Here is a 22233-nt window from a genome sequence, read left to right as displayed (position 1 = left end):
ATATATATGGAGAGGGGAATTTCAACTTAAGCCCAAAGCAGGCAGGTGGCAAACCATTTTCAGCCTCATTTCCATATGACAAGCAAGCTCCAGCAATGAAGGAGAAAATGGTGTCAAACTTCAAAATGCTAAACTGATCATAATCTGGCTGCAGTTAAACTGCACATTGTGGGCCAGAGACTACCTCACAGCGACACAAACTATGCAGTGAAGCTGTTCTGTTAGTGAGCCGCCTCCAAATTAGTGGTGTGAGCCAAATTGCCTGCAGCTGTCCAGGATAGTGTTTAGCTATATTGTCCTTTCAGCCTTTGTGAAGAATCGCTGGGGGCGAAATTCATCTTTGGCGGGGACGTAAAACAGGCAGGATCAAATCTGCCGCAAGTAACATGTTCCCCTGAAGTCAATGTGTCTCACATTTTGAATTTGCTTTATACTGCAGACCCTCAACGTGCAAATATTTGATATCATATTTAATCTGTGAGGTTTTAAACGGACCGCACGGTTCCCATTCTTAGAACAGATAACATGCAATACAAGCATCGTTAGATGAAGAAAGATTACAAAATAAAGTATTGTGGCAGAGCCACTAAAGGACTCAGATCGTTTGTATATAATTCCCTTTAACAACATGTTAGCTACAGCCTGAGCCTGTATCTTTATTTATACTGTTTACTTGTACAGAGCGTGATTACTTTAACAGCACGGGTAAACGCGATGACATCACGCCGTTCATCACGTGATCCCCCACTGGCGGGAAGAATATCATGACGTCAACCACGGGACCGCCCGAGCAGTCCTCGTGGAGCCTCCGAACTGAGCAGACTTACACTCGATGTTCTCCTGTAGTTACTTGTTTAAACCTGTTAGTTTCCATTAAACTTTGTTTTGTTTGAGCACCTGAGTGGACCTCAGTCTTTGGATAGAAACTAGACATTCCTACAGTATTACTGAATATCGGAAAACCAAATGATTGTAGCGTGAATAAATTTCACACTCGGAGGATTTTCGAATGAGCAGAATTTAAGCTGAACCCCTGCTCGGGTATCTGACCAAATATGGGTTTGCAGTGTAACAAGTAGATTGTCAAACTTACTGTGGGACAAATGTTGCACAGAATAGGTTAAGTATGTTTATACTGAAAATTACAACCTGCATTTACCCCACCCCTCATTATGATCAAAATCCCATCCGACTTTCAACATTTCCTCAGTGACAATATAAAACTACTTGTTCCAATGGAAACCACTGAACAAAAGTGGCAGAGAGGGGAGAAAGAAAATAAGTGAACTCCCGTGGAGTGCACATCCTGTGCCATGTGCGAAGTCCTGGACGCTTCGCGTAGCCTGGACGACCACATGTGCGGGAAGTGTCGCCAGCTACAGCAACTCGAGCTCCGAGGCAGAGAGTTAGGTGGATAGCTCGTTTCTAGAGGTGGTCACCCCGCAGCTTAAGAGTATGCAGGCTGAGAGGGAATGGGTGACCGCCAGACAGAAGAGGACCACCAGGCAGGTAGTTCAGGAGTCCCCGGAGTGCTTCGCGCTCTCCAACCAGTATTCTGTTCTGAGTACTGGTGACAGCGATGGTTCCTCTGAGGAGTGCAGCCAGAGTCAAGTCCACAGCACCACGGGTGGCTCAGCTGCACAGGGGTGGGAGGGGGGGCAGGGGAGTAAAAATAGTGAAAGAGCAATAGTGGTAGGGGATTCGATAGTTAGGGGAGCAGACAGGCGTTTCTGTGGCCATAGACGTGACTCCAGGATGGTATGTTGCCTCCCTGGTGCCAGGATCAAGGATGTCACTGAGCGGCTGCAGGACACTCTGAGGTGGGAGGGTGAACAGCCAGAGGTCGTTGTCCATATCGGTACCAACGACATAGGCAGAAAGAGGGTTGAAGTCCTGCAGGCAGAGTCTAGGGAGCTAGGAGAGAGATTAAAAAGTAGGACCTCAAAAGGTAGTAATCTCCAGATTACTCCCGGTGCCACGTACTAGTAAGTACAGCAATAGGAGGATAGAACAGATGAATATGTGGCTGGAGGGATTCCTGAGGCATTGGGACCATTTCTAGGGAAGGTGGGACCTGGACAAGCCAGACGGGTTACACTTCGACAGAGCCGGGACCAATATTCTCACGGGGAGATTTGTTAGTGCTGTTGGGGAGGGTTTAAACTAGCTTGGCAGGGGGATGGGCACCAGCATATAGGAGTAGAAAAGAGGAATAAGGTGCATAAAAGAGTGAGTGTGTTGGATAGTACTAGAGAAGGTAGTAGTACCATATTAGATAGTAGTCTAAGAAAGACGATGAAAAATTCAAAAATGGGTTTAGAATGCATATACGTAAACGCACAGAGTGTGATGAATAAGGTTGATGAGCTACAAGCACAATTAGCTGTGTGGCAATATGGTTTAAAAATGGCGAGGACTGGGCACTTAATATTCAAGTGTACAAGGTGTTCAGAAAAGATACGGAAGGAAAAAAGGGAGGTGGGGTGGCAGTGCTGATTAAGGAAGACATTGTAGTGTTGGAAAGGGAGGATGTTCTTGAGGGGACAAGGACAGAATCCATTTGGTTAGAGTTGAGGAGCAAAAAGGGTATGATCACACTATTGGGGGTATTCTATAAGCCTCCAAATAGTGAGAGGGAGGTAGAGGAGCAAATCTGTAGGGAAATCGCAGAGATATGCAAGAGCTATAGAGTGGTGATATTGGGGGACTTTAATTACCCAAATAGCGATTGGAATAATGCTAGGGTAAAGGGAAAGGAGGTGGAGGAATTTCTGAAATGTGCTCGGGAGAATTTCCTTGACCAATATGTTCTTGGCCCAACTAGGAAGGAGGCATTGCTGGATCTGGTGCTGGGGAATGAGGTGGGCCAGGTCGACCGAGTGTCTGTGGGAGAACACTTGGGTACGAGTGATCATCGTATCATAAGATTTAGATTAGCAATGGAGAGGAGCAAGGAACAATCTAGAGTGGAACTTCTAAACTGGAATAGGGCTAACTTCAATGGGATGCGAAAGGATCTAGCCAGGGTAAAATGGAATCAAAGACTGACAGGAAAAACAGTAATGGAACAATGGGTGATCTTTAAGGAGGAGATGTACCAAGTACAGGCTAGGTACATTCCAACAAGAGGGAAGGGTAAGGGAACCAAAGCAAGGGCTCCTTGGATGATGAGGGAGATAGAGAAGATGATGAAACAAAAAAAAGAGGGCGTATGATGCATGTCAGCTGAATTCTTCATGGGAGAACCAGACCAAATACAATAAGTTGAGAGGGGATGTGAAGATAAAAATAAGTTTGGCAAAGAGAGAATATGAGAGTAGAATGGCGGTTAACATAAAAGGGAACCCAAAAATCTTCTACCAGCATGCAAACAGTAAGCGGGTATTAATAGGAGTGGGGCCTATTAGGGACAAAGATGGTGATATATGCTTAGAGGCACAGGGCAAGGCGAGAATACTCAATGAGTACTTTGTAGCGGTTGTGATGAAATATTCCATTCATCACTGCCTGTGACTGTGGTTGGTTTCAGGTTTCTCCTCACCATTCTTTTGTATATTGGAATGTATGGAATGTGTTGTGTGTAGGGCTCCGCCCATACCTGGCCTCTATGTAAGCCAGCTCAGTCTGGCCTCATATCCAGTACTGCAGAGCTCCAGATGGAAGATACCTCTCTCCACTGCGTGTTATCTTCTAAGTTAATAAAAGCCTTGTTTTGTTCCGCTAACATCGAGTCTCGGGATTATTGAGGCACATCAATTTTATTAACTTATTTTTCAACACAATGGATCAACTCCTGAAACCCGAACGTTTGGATTTGGATCAGCATGCTCCGGACGCATCAGCACGCTTCGGACACTGGTTTATGTGTATGGAATTCTTCCTGGACAATTCCGCAGCCGTCAAAGACGCTACGGACGCTGCGAGTATGAAACTCGGAATTCTGCGGAATTGGGTAAGCCACCGGGTTTACCCCCTCATCCAAGACGCCGACACGTACCTGGCCGCCTGCGACATCTTAAAGGCGCATTACCAGCAGCCTACGAATGAGGTGTATGCTAGGCATCTGCTCGCCACTCGCGCACAGCGACCTGGGGAATCGGTGGAGGAGTTCCTAGGCACCCTGAAAATGCTTGGCAAAGACTGCAAGTGCCGAGATGTAAAAGCCGCAGTGTACACCGACGAGCTTGTTCGCGATGCCTTTATCACAGGCCTCAGCTCCACTTACATCCGGCAAAGACTGCTGGAAAAAACGGGATTGGACCTGAAACAGGCTGCGGACACCGCGCGATCCCTGGATGTGGCCCAGGGAAACTCGGACGCCTACTCTTCAGCCCGCGCCGTCCACGCCGCCACATGTGCACCAAGGGCGCCGCCATCTTGGAAGGCATCTTCCCCGCCCGGCAGCCCGACACCATCGGGGCCCCGCTCTCCCCCCAGAAGCCCTACGACAGCCGCGACGCGTCGGGGACCCAACTGCTACTTCTGCGGGCAGCCAAAGCACACCAGAAACCTGTGCCCGGCGAAAGGCACCACCTGCTTTAAGTGCGGTAAGAAGGGGCACTTCGGGAAGGTGTGCAGAGGGAACCCCGCCGGAAAACCAAAACCCGCCACCGCCGCGTGTGCACCGTGGGAGCGGCCATCTTGGACGCCATCTTGCCCGACCTCGTGGGGTCCGCCATCTTGTGAGCAGACAGCGTGGACGCCATCTTGTCTCGATCAGGGCCCTACAGTGGCATCGGTCACAGTGGACCAGACCAGGCCCCACCCGCTATCCAAATCAATGGTGGACATCGAGGTAAACGGGTGCCGGGTTAAATGTTTAATTGACAGCGGAAGCACGGAGAGTTTTATCCACCCTGAACTGGCACAACAACTCTCCCTAAAGGTGGTCCCTACTCGGGGTACCATCTCTATGGCTGATAAAACCCAGACATCGACCATTCTGGGTTACTGCACGGTACAATTGTCCGTTAACGGGACTGTATACGATAATTTTAAAGTATTAATCATGAAGAATCTATGCGCGAGCGTGATCTTGGGCCTGGATTTCCAGTGCAACCACCAAAGCATCACGCTCAAGTACGGTGGGTCCCAGCCGCCCCTCACAGTGTGCGGCCTGGCTACCCTGAAGGTAAAGCCGCCTTTGCTATTCGCGAACCTTACCCCTAACTGCCGGCCAATAGCGACCAAAAGCAGGAGGTACAGCTGGGAGGACAGGCGGTTTATCGCGACCGAGGTAGACAGGCTCCTGAAAGAGCGCATTATTGAATGCAGCAATAGCCCGTGGCGCGCCCAAGTGGTGGTGGTAAGGGGTAGCGAGAAGAAACGGATGGTGATCGACTATAGCCAAACGATCAACAGGTACACCCAACTAGACGCCTACCCGCTACCCCGCATATCAGAAATGGTGAACCAAATCGCCCAATACCGGGTGTTCTCCACCATCGACCTCAAGTCAGCGTACCACCAGCTCCCTATCAGACCAGAGGACCGCCCGTACACCGCCTTCGAGGCGAACGGACGCCTCTACCAATTCCTCAGAGTCCCCTTTGGGGTGACGAATGGGGTCTCGGTCTTCCAGAGGGAGATGGATCGCATGGTCGATGACCACCACTTGCAGGCAACCTTCCCCTACCTCGACAACGTCACCATCTGCGGTCACAACCAGCAGGATCACGACTCGAACCTCGAGAGGTTCCTGAAAACCGCACAAAAACTCAACCTCACCTACAACGAGGACAAGTGCGTTTTCAACACCACGCGCCTCTGCATACTAGGCAGCGTGGTGGAGAATGGGGAAATCGGACCAGACCCCGACCGATTGCGCCCCCTACGGGAGCTGCCCCTGCCCAACACTCCCAAAGCCCTGAAAAGGTGCCTGGGGTTATTTTCTTATTATTCCCAATGGGTCCCCAACTACTCCGACAAAGCCCGCCCCCTCTTGAAAGCATCCTCTTTTCCGCTCTCTGCTGAGGCCCACGCCGCCTTCAAAAGCATTAAGCAGGATATTGAGCGGGCCACGCTACAGGCAGTGGACGAGAACACTCCATTTCAAGTGGAAAGTGATGCGTCTGACTTTGCCTTGGCGGCCACCCTCAACCAGGCGGGGCGGCCCGTAGCTTTCTTCTCGAGGACCCTCCAAGGGCCCGAGATCAGACACTCCTCCGTGGAAAAGGAGGCCCAAGCCATCGTGGAGGCAGTGCGCCACTGGCGCCACTACCTAGCCGGCAAACGCTTCACCCTACTTACTGACCAGCGGTCGGTAGCGTTTATGTTCAATAATAAACAGAGGGGGAAGATCAAAAATGATAAGATTCTTAGGTGGCGGATCGAGCTCTCCACCTTCGAGTATGACATCATTTACCGGCCAGGGGCCCTTAACGAATCCCCAGATGCCCTCTCACGAGGGATGTGTGCCAGCGCCACCGGGGATCGGCTACAGACCCTCCACAACGACCTCTGCCACCCAGGGGTCACGCGGCTGTTCCACTTCATAAAGTCCCGCAACTTACCCTACTCGATTGAGGAAGTTCAGTCTCTGACCAGGAACTGCCGCACTTGCGCTGAGTGCAAGCCTCGGTTCTACCACCCAGATAGAGCCCACTTAATCAAAGCTACACGGCCCTTTGAGCGGCTCAGCTTAGATTTCAAGGGCCCCCTCCCGTCCGTCGACCGCAATGTTTACTTCCTGAACATTGTGGACGAATACTCCCGGTTCCCATTCGCCTTCCCCTGCCCAGACATGACCAGCGCCACGGTCATTAAATGCCTCAACAGCCTGTTCTGCCTGTTCAGTATGCCGAGCTACATCCACACGGATAGGGGGGCGTCCTTCATGAGTGAAGAGCTACGCCAGTACATGCTGTCCAGGGGTATCGCCACGAGCCGTACCACCAGCTACAACCCCCGGGGTAACGGTCAAGTGGAGCGAGAGAACGGGACAGTATGGAAAGCAGTCACTCTAGCTCTAAGGACCAAGGGCCTCCCTATCTCCCGCTGGCAGGAAGTCCTCTCAGATGTGCTCCATTCGATACGGTCGCTATTGTGTACTGCCACTAATGCCACGCCTCATGAACGAATGTTTAACTTTCCCCGGAAATCCACCTCAGGCGTATCCATGCCGTCATGGCTCTCCACCCCAGGTCCGGTATTCGTGCGAAGGCATGTGAGGGGCCATAAGACGGACCCTCTCGTGGAGCCAGTGCACCGACTCCACGCCAACCCCCAATACGCGTATGTCCGGCACGCCGACGGAAGGGAGGACACCGTGTCAATAAAAGACGTCGCCCCAGCCGGTAGCGACAACAACCACGGCAATAGCAGCAACAACGACCACAGCAACTCTTACCCACCCACTACTCTTTCATCACCCCCGGAAGAACATCGACCAACGGCACCCCCACCAACTACCCCTTCAACAACCCTGGCGGCACCCCCGGCAGAGACCCAGGAGGCCACCGGGGACACCCAGCCGACACCACAACAGCCACGTCGGTCGCAGAGGACTACCAAACCCCCGAACAGACTAAATCTATAGAAGGGGTGAATGTGATGAAATATTCCATTCATCACTGCCTGTGACTGTGGTTGGTTTCAGGTTTCCCCTCACCATTGTATTGCCTGTGACTGTGGTTGGTTTCAGGTTTCTCCTCACCATTGTATTGTATATTGGAATGTATGGAATGTGTTGTGTGTAGGGCTCCGCCCATACCTGGCCTCTATGTAAGCCAGCTCAGTCTGGCCTCATATCCAGTACTGCAGAGCTCCAGATGGAAGATACCTCTCTCCACTGCGTGTTATCTTCTAAGTTAATAAAAGCCTTGTTTTGTTCCGCTAACATCGAGTCTCGGGATTATTGAGGCACATCAGCGGTGTTTACTAAGGAGGTGGATGCTGACAAAATATCGGTAGAAGTGGAAAAGATAGAAGCAATGGAAGGGGTGAAAATTGATAAGACAGGATGTACTAGAAAGGCTGGGTATGCTTAGAGTGGACAAGTCACCTGGTCCAGATGGCTTGCATCCCAGATTGCTAAGGGAATTGGGGGAGGAGATAACGGAAGGGCTTGCCATAATTTTCCAATCTTCCCTAGATGCGGAGGATGTGCCTGAGGATTGGAAAGTGGCAAATGTGACACCATTGTTCAAGAAAGGGTGTAAGGACAATCTTAGTAACTGCAGCCAGTCAGTTTAACATCAGTGGTGGGTAAAGTTTTAGAAACAATAATCAAGGAAAAGATTAACAGGCATTTGGAAAGGTTTAAGTTAATTAAAGAGAGCCAACACGGGTTTGTAAAAGTAAGATCGTGTTTGACTAATCTAATTGAATTTTTTGATGAAGTAACAGAGAGGATTGATGAAGGGAATGCAATGGATGTTGTCTACATGGATTTTTGGAAGGTTTTTGACAAAGTACCACATAGACGGCTGGTTAACAAAATGGAGGCTCATGGAATAGGTGGGTCAGTGGCAGCTTGGATAAGGAATTGGCTTAAGGACAGAAAACAGTGAGTTGTGGTAAATGGCTATTTTTCAGACTGGAGGATGGTAGACAGTGGTGTTCCCCAAGGTTCAGTGTTGGGGCCACTGCTTTTTTTGATATATAAATGACCTGGATATTGGAATACAGAGTAGAATTTCTAAATTTGCCGATGACACCAAACTTGGGGGTGTGACAAACAGTGATGATGATACCAATCACCTGCAACAGGACATAGAAAGGGAAGCAGAATGGGCAGACAAGTGGCAGATGGAATTTAATACAGAGAAGTGTGAGGGGATGCATTTTGGCAGAAGGAACAGGGAGAGGCAATGTACACTTAATGGCACAGTTTTAAAGAGTGTGCAGGGACAGAGGGACCTGGGAGTTAATGTGCATAGGTCCCTGAAGGTGGCAGGACATATTGAGAGAGTGGTTAACAAAGCATATGTGATCTTGGGCTTCATAAATATAGGTACTGAGTACAAAAGTAGAGAAGTTATGCTGAACCTTTATAAAGCGCTGGTTAGGCCATAACTGGAGTATTGCGTCCAGTTCTGGTCACCACACTTTAGGAAAGATGTGAAGGCACTTGAGAGGGTGCAGAGAAGATTTATCAGAATGGTTCCAAGAATGGGGGATCTTAGCTACAAGGACAGGTTGGAGAAGCTGGATTTGTTTTCAGTAGAGCAAAGGAGGCTGAGAGGCTATTTGATAGAGGTGTACAAGGTTATGACGGGTTTGGATAGGCTAGACAGGGAAAGGCTGTTCCCACTAGTTGATGGTACAAGGACTAGGGGACACAGATTTAAGGTTTTGGGCAAGAGATACAGGGGGGGATGTGAGGAGATTTACCAGAATTGTGATGACGCAACGAGTGGTGATGACCTGGAATTCGCTGCCGACGGAAGTGGTGGAAGCGGAGACACTCAATGTTTTCAAGGGGAGACTGGATAGGCACTTGAGGGAAATAAACTTGCAGGGCTACAGGGATAAAGCGGGGGAATGGGACTGACTGGAATGCTCTACAGAAAGCCGGCATGGACTTGATGGGCCGAATGGCCTCCTTCTGTGCCGTTATGACTCTATGGCCTAGAAATTCGGTATAGCCGCATTTGGGGCGCTAGTCCTGGCAATGCGCAAAGTTTCGCGCCAGGCGCAATTTAGCGCCACCTAGTGCGATATTGGGTTGCAGCGCCCCTAAAGATGATTGCGGCGCTAAATCAGGCGCTGCACGCTACTCTTAAGGCGCTAACCCGGCGGCGCAACCCAATTTCGCGGCGGCGGGGCGCAGCGAGGGTGCTGTCAATAATCACTTTCCCTGAGACACAGTGGCGCCGGCCAGCTCTTAAAGGGGCTGGTCAATTGGCATCACCAGACACACTCACTGCCTTGTAGGCCTTCAAAGCAGTGGGAGCCTACCTGTGGTGCACCAGCTTAGCAAGACATGGAAAGGGTGAGGCAGAGGGCGGAACGCCTCACTGATGGGGCATTGGATGCTTTGGTTGGCGCAGTGGAATCAAGGCCAAGGAAGATGGTCGGAATGTGATTTATGTTTTGGACAGTCTCCCGGGTGTGAGGCAGTTATGTGTCAGTGTATTCGTTTTGCTTTCTGTTGCCATAGCTTTCTCATGTTTGAAGGAACCACATTTTGTGTAATGAAACACTTTCTTCATTTACAATGGCCATGCCTGCTATTTACATGCATCTTGCCCTTCACAGGCTTGGGAGTTTCAGACCGGTTCCAATCCTGTTCTTGGAATGGCAGCAAGCATTCCATGAGAGGGGCCTAGAAGCTACTTCTGATCAGCCTCTGATGCGCAGCCTGAGAAGAGCCGCTCGCATAGAAGTCCAGGCCAGCAGCCATCTTCTCAGCTGCCGACAGAGATGTCCTGCACCTTATCTGAGGCTGCAGATCTGGCTGAAGCAGTTGGCACAGCTCAGTCACCACCTCCTTTCTAAATCGCAGCCTTCTGACACACTGCTCCTCCGGCATGTTCATGTAGGAAAACTGCTGTCGGATAACCCTGCCAGCGTAAGGTCTGCTGTGGCGACGTCTTTTGGCCCTCCTCCATCTGGCCATGCCCGCTCCCCTCTCCCTGTGTCTCAGTGCCCTTTCCAGATGATTCAGCAGCAGGACGTTCCCCTCCAAAGCAGCCCCCATAATAAGTGCCCACAGGAAGGTTCCCAGTTGTCAAGGCTCACCAACAGCAAGGTGATGGTCAGAAGGCTGAAGATCGTCTGCCTGCGCTGGCTCAGTGGTCAAATGGCTCTCAGTGTGCAGCTCAGCAACTCTTTGTAGCTCTCGAGGAAGTTGTGATCCAAAAATGGCTGCCGCTTTTAAACCACACCAGTCCCCTTTAAATAACGCTCCTCCAGCCAGAGAGCAACTTGGTAAGCCCCAGGTAAGCTGTCACTATTAGTGCCAGGCGCTACGGAGGGGGGCGCCACTGAATTTCCGGTCCAGGGCACCCAAAAGGCGTTGCACACTCAAATGATGTCATAATCAGCCTGCGCCCATGAGCGGGCGCTAAGATTTAGCGCCGGCGCTAAATGCATGCTCAATATGGGGTGAGGCGCTAGGCACCTTGCGCCCGTCCGGAAATTGGCTAGCGCCCCACTTCTCGGCCTCTTTAGGCGTTAATCGGTGGCGCTATCAACCGAATTTCTCCCCCATGACTCTTAAGAGCACTGCAAGTTCCTGCAGGACTCACTGAGTCATGCAGAACATGGAGGTCTGTGCTGAGTTAGCTGATCTCAACCAGGGGCAGAGGCCGAGAAGTTACACATTGCCCAGGGCAGCTGCCCCTCGTTGCTAACCAGTGACCCTTGTTCTGGATAGGATCAGCTTTGATGCGATGAGTGAAACTCGGTGCCTAGGGCCACGTGAACAATCGTCACCCACAGAGCCATACACCACAGGCAAAACTAAAAACATAGAAAACTAGGAGCAGCAGTAGGCCATTCGGTCCTTCGAGCCTGCTCCGCTATTCAATATGATCATGGCTGATCCTCTATCTCAATGCCATATTCCCGCTCTCTCCCCATACCCCTTGATGCCTTTTGTGTCTAAAAGCAATGCAATACTTTACAAACAGTCCGATTTAAAATAATTCCATGGTACCAAAACGCCACAAATTTCTCCCAAGCAGCACAGTGCAGCAGCTTACATTTACACAGTGCCCATTACATACAGAGACAGGCATCTCCGAGCACTTACCACAACACAGAGGAGAGCTGGGGCCAGAATAACTTACCTGTTCGCTCTTAGCTTCTGAATGTACTTGAACTTTGGAGTCAGTGAACCATTGGACGCGATTACAGCCTAGAAATAATCAAATTGAAATACAACCTTGTGTTACACATGACAGGCGCTGTGACAGATAGTAAAATACGCAAAAGTTGCTCAAGGCCAAAAATGGAACTGTACTTACATTCCTGACAACTGGGGTGAAACGGTCCTCCTTTTCAAAGGGTTGTGTAGCATCGGAGGCCAACTGTGGGGGGTGGAAATCATACACATTCCTTTTAGAAATATCAAAACATATGGGGGGGGGAGAAATTCGGTATAGCCCTGTTTGGGGCGCCATTAGCGGCTGTGCGCAAAGTTTAGCGCCTGGCGCTAATTATCGCCTCAGATGGCAAACTTGGCATTTATCGCCCCTGGAGGTGATTGGAGCGCTAAATCAGGCGCTTCACACCTGTTTTAAGGCGCAAAGGCCAAGGAGCGAGGCGCTACCTCAGAGCGCTGGTGAAGCTCATGTGATGTCAGTCAGCAATGGAACACAGACACACTGACACCGTCCAATTCTTAAAGGGGAGTTCTGATGAATGGTCATAGACCTGAAACGTTAGCTCTGTTTCTCTCTTCACAGATGCTGCTTGACCTGCTGAGTTTTTCCTGCATTTACTGTTTTTATCTTAAAGGGGAGGGTTGATCTTGCTCTCCATCCACATCCTGCTCATTGCAGCCTTGAATCTCGGCCTGAATCTCAGCCTGGAGAGACCTGTACATCAAATCTGGAATGAACAATGGAGAGGTCCAGGGAAAGAGCTCAGAGTGCAGACCCCATAGTCTCTTCTAAATCGATACAAGGGCAAATCAAAATCAACCTGCAAAGTGCTGCTCAGTACCCAAAACTCCTTCACACAGCGTTGAATCTCTCCAGAAGTCTCTCTCTCTCTCTCTCAGAATGCATGGTGCAAAAATGTCACCGACAAAAAAAGGCAGGAAGCGGTCGCCTTTAAATAGCGCTTCCCTAGTCCCTTTCTGACAGCATAACGCTCCGCTCAACCTGTCGTTGCTAGCGGCAGGCGGTAAGGCAGGGGGCGCCACTCAATTTCCGGTCCAGGGCACTAACGGGGTGTTGCACACTTGACTGATGTCACAATCTGCCGGCGCAGGAGATTGTGGCGGTAGTGTTTATCGCTGCCGCAAAATGTCTAGTTAATTTTGCGAGCGGCGCAAACATCACTGCGCCCGGGCGCTAGTTACTTTGCGCCCCATTAGCGCCCTCTTAAGGCGCTAACGGGAGGTGCAAACAACTGAATTTTTCCCCCATGGATTTTTTAAAAACTCAAAATCTACAAGAGCATCACTTTTTCAGGTAACTTTAAACCAACTAACTCTAGGTACATTAATCAGCAACAAAAACACAATCCACTTCTGTAAAGGTCAGCTGATACGATACCAAGCATCCTACGCGGAACTTGACATACAAATTACTCCCCTGCTTGCAGGCGAACATCTGGAGAAATTTTTTGTCTGGCTTAAAAAACACATTGGCCTGGAAATTGCGGTCGGAGGCTTGCCACCCGCGAACGCCTTCGAACTGCAAGAAAAGTCCGTACTTACCTGGTGTCTCCGGACTCTTGCGCTCTTGGGCCTGCAGGCGTGCGCCTGCATAAAGGCCCACGTATCCCAGGGCGCAGGCGGTTCGCAAGTGTCCTTGGGATCACGTGGGCCAGGCCAACCAATGACAAAGGGGGATTCCCAAGATGCTTATGGGGATTCCATTTACATACGGAATCCCTGTGAGTATAATAGAAATCACCTAGAAAACATTTCACAACATTTAAACATTTAAAATCAAATTTAAATTTTTTGAAAAGTAAATTTAAACATTTTTAAATGGGACAAAAATAACCTAAATTAATTTTAAATGTAAGTGAATGTTTAAATCATTAAAAAAAAATTATTTTAACATTTATTTTAACCCTTACGCTTGTAAAAGGAGGCCCTATGTCTGCTTTTACCAGGCGTAAGGGTTTGGTGGGTACTCGCTGGGCAGTAGTTGGGCAAACAGCTAAATGAATTTGCAGCAGATGGGTACGATCTGTCAAGGAGAAACTTGACAGATCGCAAGTTCCGGGTTGTCGCCGATGCGCATCGCATACGGAAACCCGGAACCTGCAGGGCCATTCACAGCTCTTACAATGGAGTATGCATCATCGGCGCCGTAAATTCCGAAACTTCCCTCCAAAATGAGCGAATGCTAACGCCGCTGCAAACACAGACAGGCAACACCAACAGAATGTTTCATACATTAGGCAAAAACAAAAGAATGAATGGTGCCATCTTATTTGTTACTACAGTGGGGATCACCATAGCTCAAAACAAGGGACAGCTAATCGGTTACCTCTCAGAAGCAACAGTCCTCACCACACTTTTGAAGAGTTAAATTTAAATAAGCATCACCCAATCACAAATGAGATGAAATTACAGTTACCTCCCCCCCCCCCCCTTTAACCGTAAATCAGCAGCTTGACTTCTGCAAATCAACCTGCTTTACACTACCCTAGTATACATTAAGGGCTATGAATTTGATTGTGTAGCACCCATTGTTTGGGCGCTATGGGTGCCATTTTGGGTCGAAAACGGCATCCGAGCCGCACGCTGATGTTAGGCTAACCGGTCTGTAGTTCCCTGTTTTCTCTCTCCCTCCTTTTTTAAATAGTGGGGTTACATTTGCCAGGCTGGATTCACCTCTAACAGATTTGCACCGCCTTTGTTTGCCGCCAATTCCATGGCCATTGCCTGCACGGATTCCGATTTCATGGGAACCTCCTCCTGAGCGATCACAGCAGGGTTGTAGTTGTTCGGGCTGCTATCATGCAAATAGGTTTCGGATCCCACTGTTCCCTGTCACTACTCTTAGAGTTATTATAGCAAGCGGCACCGCGTTCTATATCATCCCAGTTTATCTCATCCTCACCACAAGCCAACATAGGATCCAATGACATAGGTAGAACTAGGAATGAGGTTCTGCTGAGGGAGTTTGAGGAGCTAGGATCCAAATTAAAAAGCAAAACCTCAAAGGTAATAATCTCTGGATTGTTATCTGAGCCACGCGAAAATTGGCATAGGGACAAACCGATTAGAGGTTTAAATGCGTGGCTCAAAGAGTGGTGTGGGAGGAAGGGGTTTCAGTTCATGGGGCACTGGCACCAGTACTGGGGAAAGAGGGAGCTGTTCCGTCGGGATGGGCTCCACTTAAACCAGGCTGGGACCAGTGTCCTGGTGAATCGAATAATTAGGCAGTAGACAGGGCTTTAAACTAATGAAGGGTGGATGGGAGGATACAGGAAAAAGTAAATAAAAGCGAGAGAAATGTCAAGGCTCTAGAGTAGAGTAGAGTTTTGGGTAAAAATAAGCAGAGTAGGTCAAGAAGGGACAGAGAGAGTAATAAAGCATCAGTGACTAAGGTGACATCAGGGAAAAATAGAAATAAGTCAAAGCGAAAGGCACTATAACTGAATGCGCGAAGCATTCGCAACAAAATACAGGAAACTTCTTTATCCGGCACCGACGGGACCAGCGTGATGCCGGTTTATCAAAAAGTCCAGATTACAGAGAGGTATAGTTAAAAGGTACGAGAGCTCCGTACACAGCAACAAATCCAGGCTTCCCTGTTGCTTAGCAACAGGTGCAGGAACTCCAGCCACAGACCAAGCATCTCTGTTGCTTAGCAACAAACGTAGGAGCCCCGGTTACACAGCCACAGATCCAGGAACGGCCACTAATATGAAGTAAGACTTACCTGAACCTACTCCTGAATTTTGCCGGTTAACAGAGATTTCCGGTTATTTGGGTGCCGGTAAATCAAGAGTTTCCTGTAGATGAATTAATTGTGCAGATAGAAATTAACAGGTTTGATCTAATAGCCATAATGGAGACGTGGTTGCAAAGTGGCCAGGGTTGGGAACTAAATATTCCAGGATACTTAACTTTTAGAAGAGACAGACAAAATGGAAAAGGAGGAGGGGTAACCCTGATAATAAAGAATGGGATAAAGACAGTAGAGAGAAAGGTTCTTAGCTCCGAAAATCAAGAAGTAGAATCAGTTTGGGTGGAGCTAAGAAATAGCAAGGGGCAAAAAACATAAGTGGGAGTTGTTTATAGGCCCCCAAACAGTAGTTGTAATGTAGGGCAGTGTATAAATCAGGAAATTAGAGGTGCATGTAACAAGGGAAATACAGTAATCATGGGGGGCTTTAATCTACATATAGACTGGGCCTACTCCTGCTCCTATTTCTTATGTTCTTAAGCCTGGGCAGCAACAGCTGACACGAGAGCCTCGCAGCAGTCTAACTTGCCCTGTAATTTGTATATTTTTAGTTGACACTTCGAGTGGTCCACCTCGTGGCCGGGCGCACTCGCCATTTCCCATAGTGCCCTGCAGGCGTCCTCCAGCTCACGCCAGAGTTGATCTACTAATTTCTCTAGTTCCTCATTCTCTTCTTGCATTTGTCGTGTCCCCAGTCCTTGGGCAGCTTCCACTGCAGTACATGCTGTAGTGTATGTAACGTTCCACCTTTAAGAGAACTATTTTAAGGGTTGCACTACTTTATCTTGGCTACTGTATACTGTAATACCGGTGGTGACCACACCGGTATATAAGTGCTGTGTGAGGATTTATTGGGCAGATTCGCCCTGACCTTCGAATAGTAAAGTCCTGTTAAAGTTACTCTTGTAGTCTGTGTATTAATTCGCCATATAACACACAGACTTTACAGTGGCGACGAGTTCGATCTTACCCTGCGGCAGCGATACATCCGAAGCAGTTAACGAGCGTCGAGAAGAGGCATCCGCCCTCGTCGTTCTGCTGAGAGAAGACTCGAGTCTGCAGAGCAAGGAAGAAGGAAGAATTCAGACACGAAGCCTTCCATCAGCAACAGGCAGTGATCGTCCCTTCTGTCACGGTGGTGAGTGAGCCGATCAGCCACGAGAAGCAAGTCGGCCACGTTGACTGAGTAGGGGGGAAATAAAAAGAAACGGAGGATAAGGGCGGTGAACTCGACCACGGTCGGGGGAAAGGAGCCGGACAGAAGTCGGGGGCCAGAGATGCTGAGACTGGGACAGCGTAGGGCACGGAAGCCGCGGTACAAGCGGGAACGCAGCCGGTGTGAGAGACCGGGCTACAAGCGGGAACGCAGCCGGTGTGAGAGACTGGGCTACAAGCGGGCTGGGAGACGCAACAGCGTCGGGAGACAGCTCGACCGCGACCGGCGAAAAAGGCCGGGCAGCTACCGAGGCCGCGAGGCGCTGCGACCGGGATCGTAAGGTGCGGGAAGAAATAAATAAATAAAACCGCGGAGAACTCAGCCGCAGCCGGGGGAGGAAAGGACCGGACTGCGAGAGGGCTGGGGAGGCGCGATTGAAAGCCGCTGAGGGAGAGACAGAGCCCGAGCGAGCGGGAGAGCTTCAGAATAAACTAAAGCCGGCGCGCAGGCTGCGAAACCCGAAAGCCAGCAGTCGTCGCCCGAGGGCAAAGCTTACCCCCCCGCCAGAGGAAGACAAGCACGGGAAACCGCCATCCTCGGAGGCGGGGAAGAAGATAAGCGCGGGAAACCGCCATTTTTGAAAAAAAAAGTTAAAAAGTAAAGAAAAATTTTGTTGTTGTTCTCAGAAAGATTGTGAAGATGCCTAAGCGTGGTAACATCAACGATTTCGATTCCGATGTGGAAGATTGGGCCACGTATGTAGAACGCATCGAGATATATTGTAAGGTCAATAAGATAGCAAATTATGATAAAGCTCTAACCTTACTAAACTCAATGGGTGCGAAGACATACGGGCTATTGAAGCATCTTCTATCACCAGCTAAACCGGCGGATCAGTCTTTCGCTAATATTGTTGCTGTCCTGAAGGATCATTTGAACCCCACACCGCTGATGTTAGCGGAACGATCTAAATTTTACGTGAGAACGCAACTAAAAGAGGAAAGCAACGCGGAGTACTTGGTTGAACTGCGTAGGCTAGCAAAATACTGTCAGTTTGGGGAAAATCTGACAGAGGCACTGAGAGACAAGTTCGTGTGTGGGATGTCGAAGGAAGAAACACGAAAGCGACTGCTCGAAGAGAACGATCTTACACTTGATAAGGCTGTCCTTATTGCAGCATCGCACGAAGCCGCAGCGAGAGGCACGGCGGAGATGGAGCTGAAGACAGCGGTACTCAGCGTGGATCAAATGACTTCGGGTACAACGAAATGTTATCGTTGTGGGAAGACAACACACGACCAGAACCAATGCTGGTTTAAAAACCAGGAATGTAGAAAATGTGGCAAGCTTGGTCACGTAGCTAAAGTATGCCGGTCAGGAAAGAAGACCAGCAACAATAAGTCACTGCAGAAGAAGTACAGAAAGGTACATAAGGTGACTGGGAAGAGTTCAGATGAACAGAATTCGGATTCAGACTCCAACAGCAAGGAACTGGGTAGTCTGAGGATCCACAATGTGAGTAAGGAAACTGACCAACAAACTATCTGGGTCACACTACAGATTGCAAAAGTCCAAGTGAAGATGGAAGTGGACACCGGATCGGCGTTGACGGTCATGAATAAGCAAGATTACAAAAGGTTATTCAAACATATTCCCCTACGGGATACGGAGATAGTATTGCAGACATACATGGGGCATAAAGTATACCCCATCGGAAAGATAAAAGTCAAGGTGAGACACAAGGGCAAAGAACACCAAGGAATGGACATATATGTACTACCCGAGGGAGGTCCACCACTTCTGGGGCGGGAGTGGATCAGGAAAATAAAGATAGACTGGCACTCCCTAAACACAATGACGGTAGATTCCGGAAAGAAAGATGTCAAACCTGAACGATTGTCCAGAATATTGGACGAGGCTAAAGAGGTATTCCAGCAGGGACTGGGAATACTGAGAGGAATTAAGGCAAAAATCAAGATTGCAGATCATGCAAGCCCAAAATTTTTCAAAGCCAGATCGGTACCTTACGCGATACAACCTGCTGTGGAGGCAGAACTGGAAGAGCTTGAACGTTCAGGGGTACTGTCTAAGGTGGACTGGAGTGAGTGGGCCACGCCCATTGTTCCCGTCATGAAGCCTTCGTCGAGTAACAAGCCAGGGGGACCGGGAAAGGTCCGCATCTGCGGAGACTTCAAGATCACAGTTAATCCGGTGCTTCACACGGTACAATACCCGCTTCCGCGGATTGAGGATATCTTTGCTTCATTGTCTGGCGGGAAACACTTCACCAAGATAGACCTGGCGCAAGCATACTTACAGATGGAAGTCGAGGAAGAGTCGCGCCAGTATCTCACAATCAACACGCACAGAGGCTTGTATCGATATAATAGACTGGTTTTTGGAGTGGCTTCGGCTCCAGCAATTTGGCAGAGGGCCATGGAGCAGGTCTTACAGGGTATTCCAAGCACTCAGTGTTACTTGGACGATATCCTGATTACGGGAGAGGACGAGGAGGAACACCTCACAAATTTGAAACTGGTGCTCACCAGGTTGAAGGAATATGGCCTTCAAGCTAACCGCCAGAAATGTGAGTTCTTCCAGAAACGGATCTCGTACTGTGGTCATGTCATTGACCAAGAGGGCCTGCACAAGTCACCTGAAAAGATCGAAGCTGTCGTGAAGGCCCCCGCTCCGGAAAATGTATCACAGTTGAGGTCGTTTCTGGGGTTGATTAACTATTACCATAAGTTTCTGCCAAATCTATCCACGGTGCTGCACCCGCTGAATGCTCTGTTGCGGAAAGAAGTACCATGGAAGTGGAGCGAAGACTGTAAGAAGGCCTTTCGCAAAAGCAAGGCATTGATCACCTCTGAGGAAGTGTTGGCTCACTTCAATCCAACGCTACCTCTTCGTCTAGCTTGTGATGCTTCCCCTTATGGTATTGGAGCAGTACTCTCACACAAGTTGCCAAATGGCTCGGAAAGGCCAGTCGCATTTGCATCCCGATCATTGACCTCCGCTGAGCGCAATTATGCTCAGATAGATAGGGAGGCCCTCAGCCTTGTGTGGGGAGTAAAGAAATTCAATCATTACCTGCAGGGCAAGAAGTTTACATTGCTGACAGACCACCAGCCGTTGGTATCCATATTCAACCCTAACAAGGCCATTTCCACTATGACGGCGCAAAGGCTACAGAGGTGGTCCGTGTTACTAGGGGCACACCAATATGACATCGAATACAAAAGGTCCAAACAGCATGGAAATGCTGATGGGTTATCGCGCCTACCGTTGCCAGTGGTAGAAGAGGCGACTACAGTGGACCCAGTGGAGATGTTCCACTCAACCATAGTGGAATGTCTACCAGTAACAAATTCTATGATCGAAAAGGAAACAAGAAATGACCCGACTCTCTCACGAGTCTACGATTTAACGGTGGAGGGATGGCCAGCACATGGCGAACCAATGTTGCCAGCATTTTCGCAAAGAAGAGAACAGCTGTCAGTGTGCCGAGGAACCTTGATGTGTGGATCTAGAGTGGTGATTCCACCCAAACTCCAGCATAAAGTGCTAAAGGAGCTTCATGAGGGGCATCTGGGTGGAGTGAAAATGAAGAACCTAGCCAGAGCATTTGTGTGGTGGCCAGGTATTGATGGAGACATCGAAGAAATAACCAAGAGCTGTCTAGGATGCCAGAAGGTCCAAAACGCCCCACCACAAGCTCCTCTGCATCCATGGGAGTGGCCCTCATCTCCATGGCAAAGGGTACATATCGAATTTGCTGGTCCATTTATGGACTCAAGGTTCTTAATCGCGGTGGATGCACACTCCAAGTGGCTGGAGGTAATAAAGATGTCCTCCACCACCACGGAAAAAACCATCACAGTATTAAGGACCATATTTGCCAGGAATGGGCTGCCGGAACAGATCTGTTCTGATAATGGACCGCAATTTGTGTCCGAAGAATTCAGGAAGTTCTTAAAAAGCAATGGGGTTAAGCACTACACGTCCGCCCCATACCATCCCGCCACCAATGGATTAGCTGAAAGGTTTGTCCAGACCTTCAAGAAGGCCATAAAGGCCATGGGTAATGAAGACATAAATGTACAACATAAGGTAGATAACTTCTTGTTGGCGTACAGGAATGCAACACATGCGGTCACAAACCAAACTCCCGCCATGATGTTTTTCAATAGAAGACTAAGATGCCGGCTGGATTTGATTAAGCCAAACGTCAGAAGGGACGTAGAGAACCGGCAATTTCAAGGCATGAATGAAAGGCCAACTAGAACCTTCCAGATAGGTCAACAAGTTTTGGCCCGGGACTACCGTACCGAGAAATGGCAGCCTGGAACTATTGGAAAAAGGCTAGGACCGCTGATGTATACCGTGGACATTGGTGAAAGCATAATAAGGCGCCATGTTGACCAGATCATAGAGTCATCCACAAAGGGCCAACCTACTCCACAACTCTATACGCCTAATGTTGAAGCAGAGATACCCAGAGCATCTACCTCCGATCCGGTAATACTGGAATCAGATGAACCTGACACTGTCCTTCAAGCAGAATCGACCTTGCCAGAAGAACCTACTACACCACCGAAAACTACTACACCACCGAGGCGTTATCCGGACAGAGTCAGGAAGCCTCCAGAGAGACTGAATCGGTGAACTGTTTTACATAAAGTTGTATATATGTTATGATGTTATATTAATGGGAATATATATACTGTTAACCTAAAAAGGGAGGATTGTAGTGTATGTAACGTTCCACCTTTAAGAGAACTATTTTAAGGGTTGCACTACTTTATCTTGGCTACTGTATACTGTAATACCGGTGGTGACCACATCGGTATATAAGTGCTGTGTAAGGATTTATTGGGCAGATTCGCCCTGACCTTCGAATAGTAAAGTCCTGTTAAAGTTACTCTTGTAGTCTGTGTATTAATTCGCCATATAACACACAGACTTTACACATGCCTGCAGCTGAGTAACAATGCACTTAAGGTCACGAGCCCTACTCTCCAATTGTTCCCGTTCAAATACCTACTTTTTCCTCTGCTTCCAAATAGTCCCCTTCTCTTATTCAAGGGAGGCCCCAAGCCTTGCCCTTTCTTCCATTTTAAATCTAATCAAGTCTACCCAAGGCATATTACACTAGTTTAAAAGCATAATTCAAGAATCACCAAATAACACTTATTTCATTTAGTCCATGTTAGTTAGTAAGGGGAATCTGAAATGGGGGTTTCTCAGGATTCTTGTATAACGCCCTGTGTTAACCTCGCACAGCTGACATGCGTTCAGCAGCTGCAAGGACCCCCCACCAGCGCTATTTAAAGGGATCATCAACCACTCTCGGGTCAGTTGCCAATTAATTTCTACTAGCTCTGTATAAGTTTCTGGAAGTGTTTGGAGCTCTCTAGAGTTGTTTAAAGTTGGTGAGGTTACAAGAAGTGGTGCTGTAAGTGGAGAACACCTTGCATCTGACTTCAAGTGTTCTGGTCAAACCACTTCCTCCCAGTCATGGGTGCTCTA

At 48.9% G+C, this 22233-nt stretch overlaps 1 protein-coding gene across 2 annotated transcripts in view; it reads right to left on the bottom strand.

Moving 5' to 3' along the window:
• aass (aminoadipate-semialdehyde synthase) overlaps positions 1-22233 on the bottom strand; it is a 147802-nt gene that overhangs the window by 52842 nt on the left and 72727 nt on the right. For both annotated transcript variants that reach the window (XM_086008794.1, XM_086008793.1), the window contains exons 13-14: positions 11913-11975; positions 11736-11803 (exon numbers count right to left, since the gene is read on the bottom strand). In XM_086008794.1, coding sequence (XP_085864920.1) covers positions 11736-11803; positions 11913-11975 — 131 coding nt within the window. The remainder of the gene's footprint in view (positions 1-11735; positions 11804-11912; positions 11976-22233) is intronic.

Source organism: Somniosus microcephalus, chromosome 16, assembly GCF_052327205.1.
Source record: "Somniosus microcephalus isolate GS21.2 chromosome 16, FLI_Smic_1.0, whole genome shotgun sequence".
Classification (NCBI taxonomy): Eukaryota; Metazoa; Chordata; class Chondrichthyes; order Squaliformes; family Somniosidae; genus Somniosus; species Somniosus microcephalus.
This window is presented reverse-complemented; position numbering and strand designations above follow the sequence as displayed.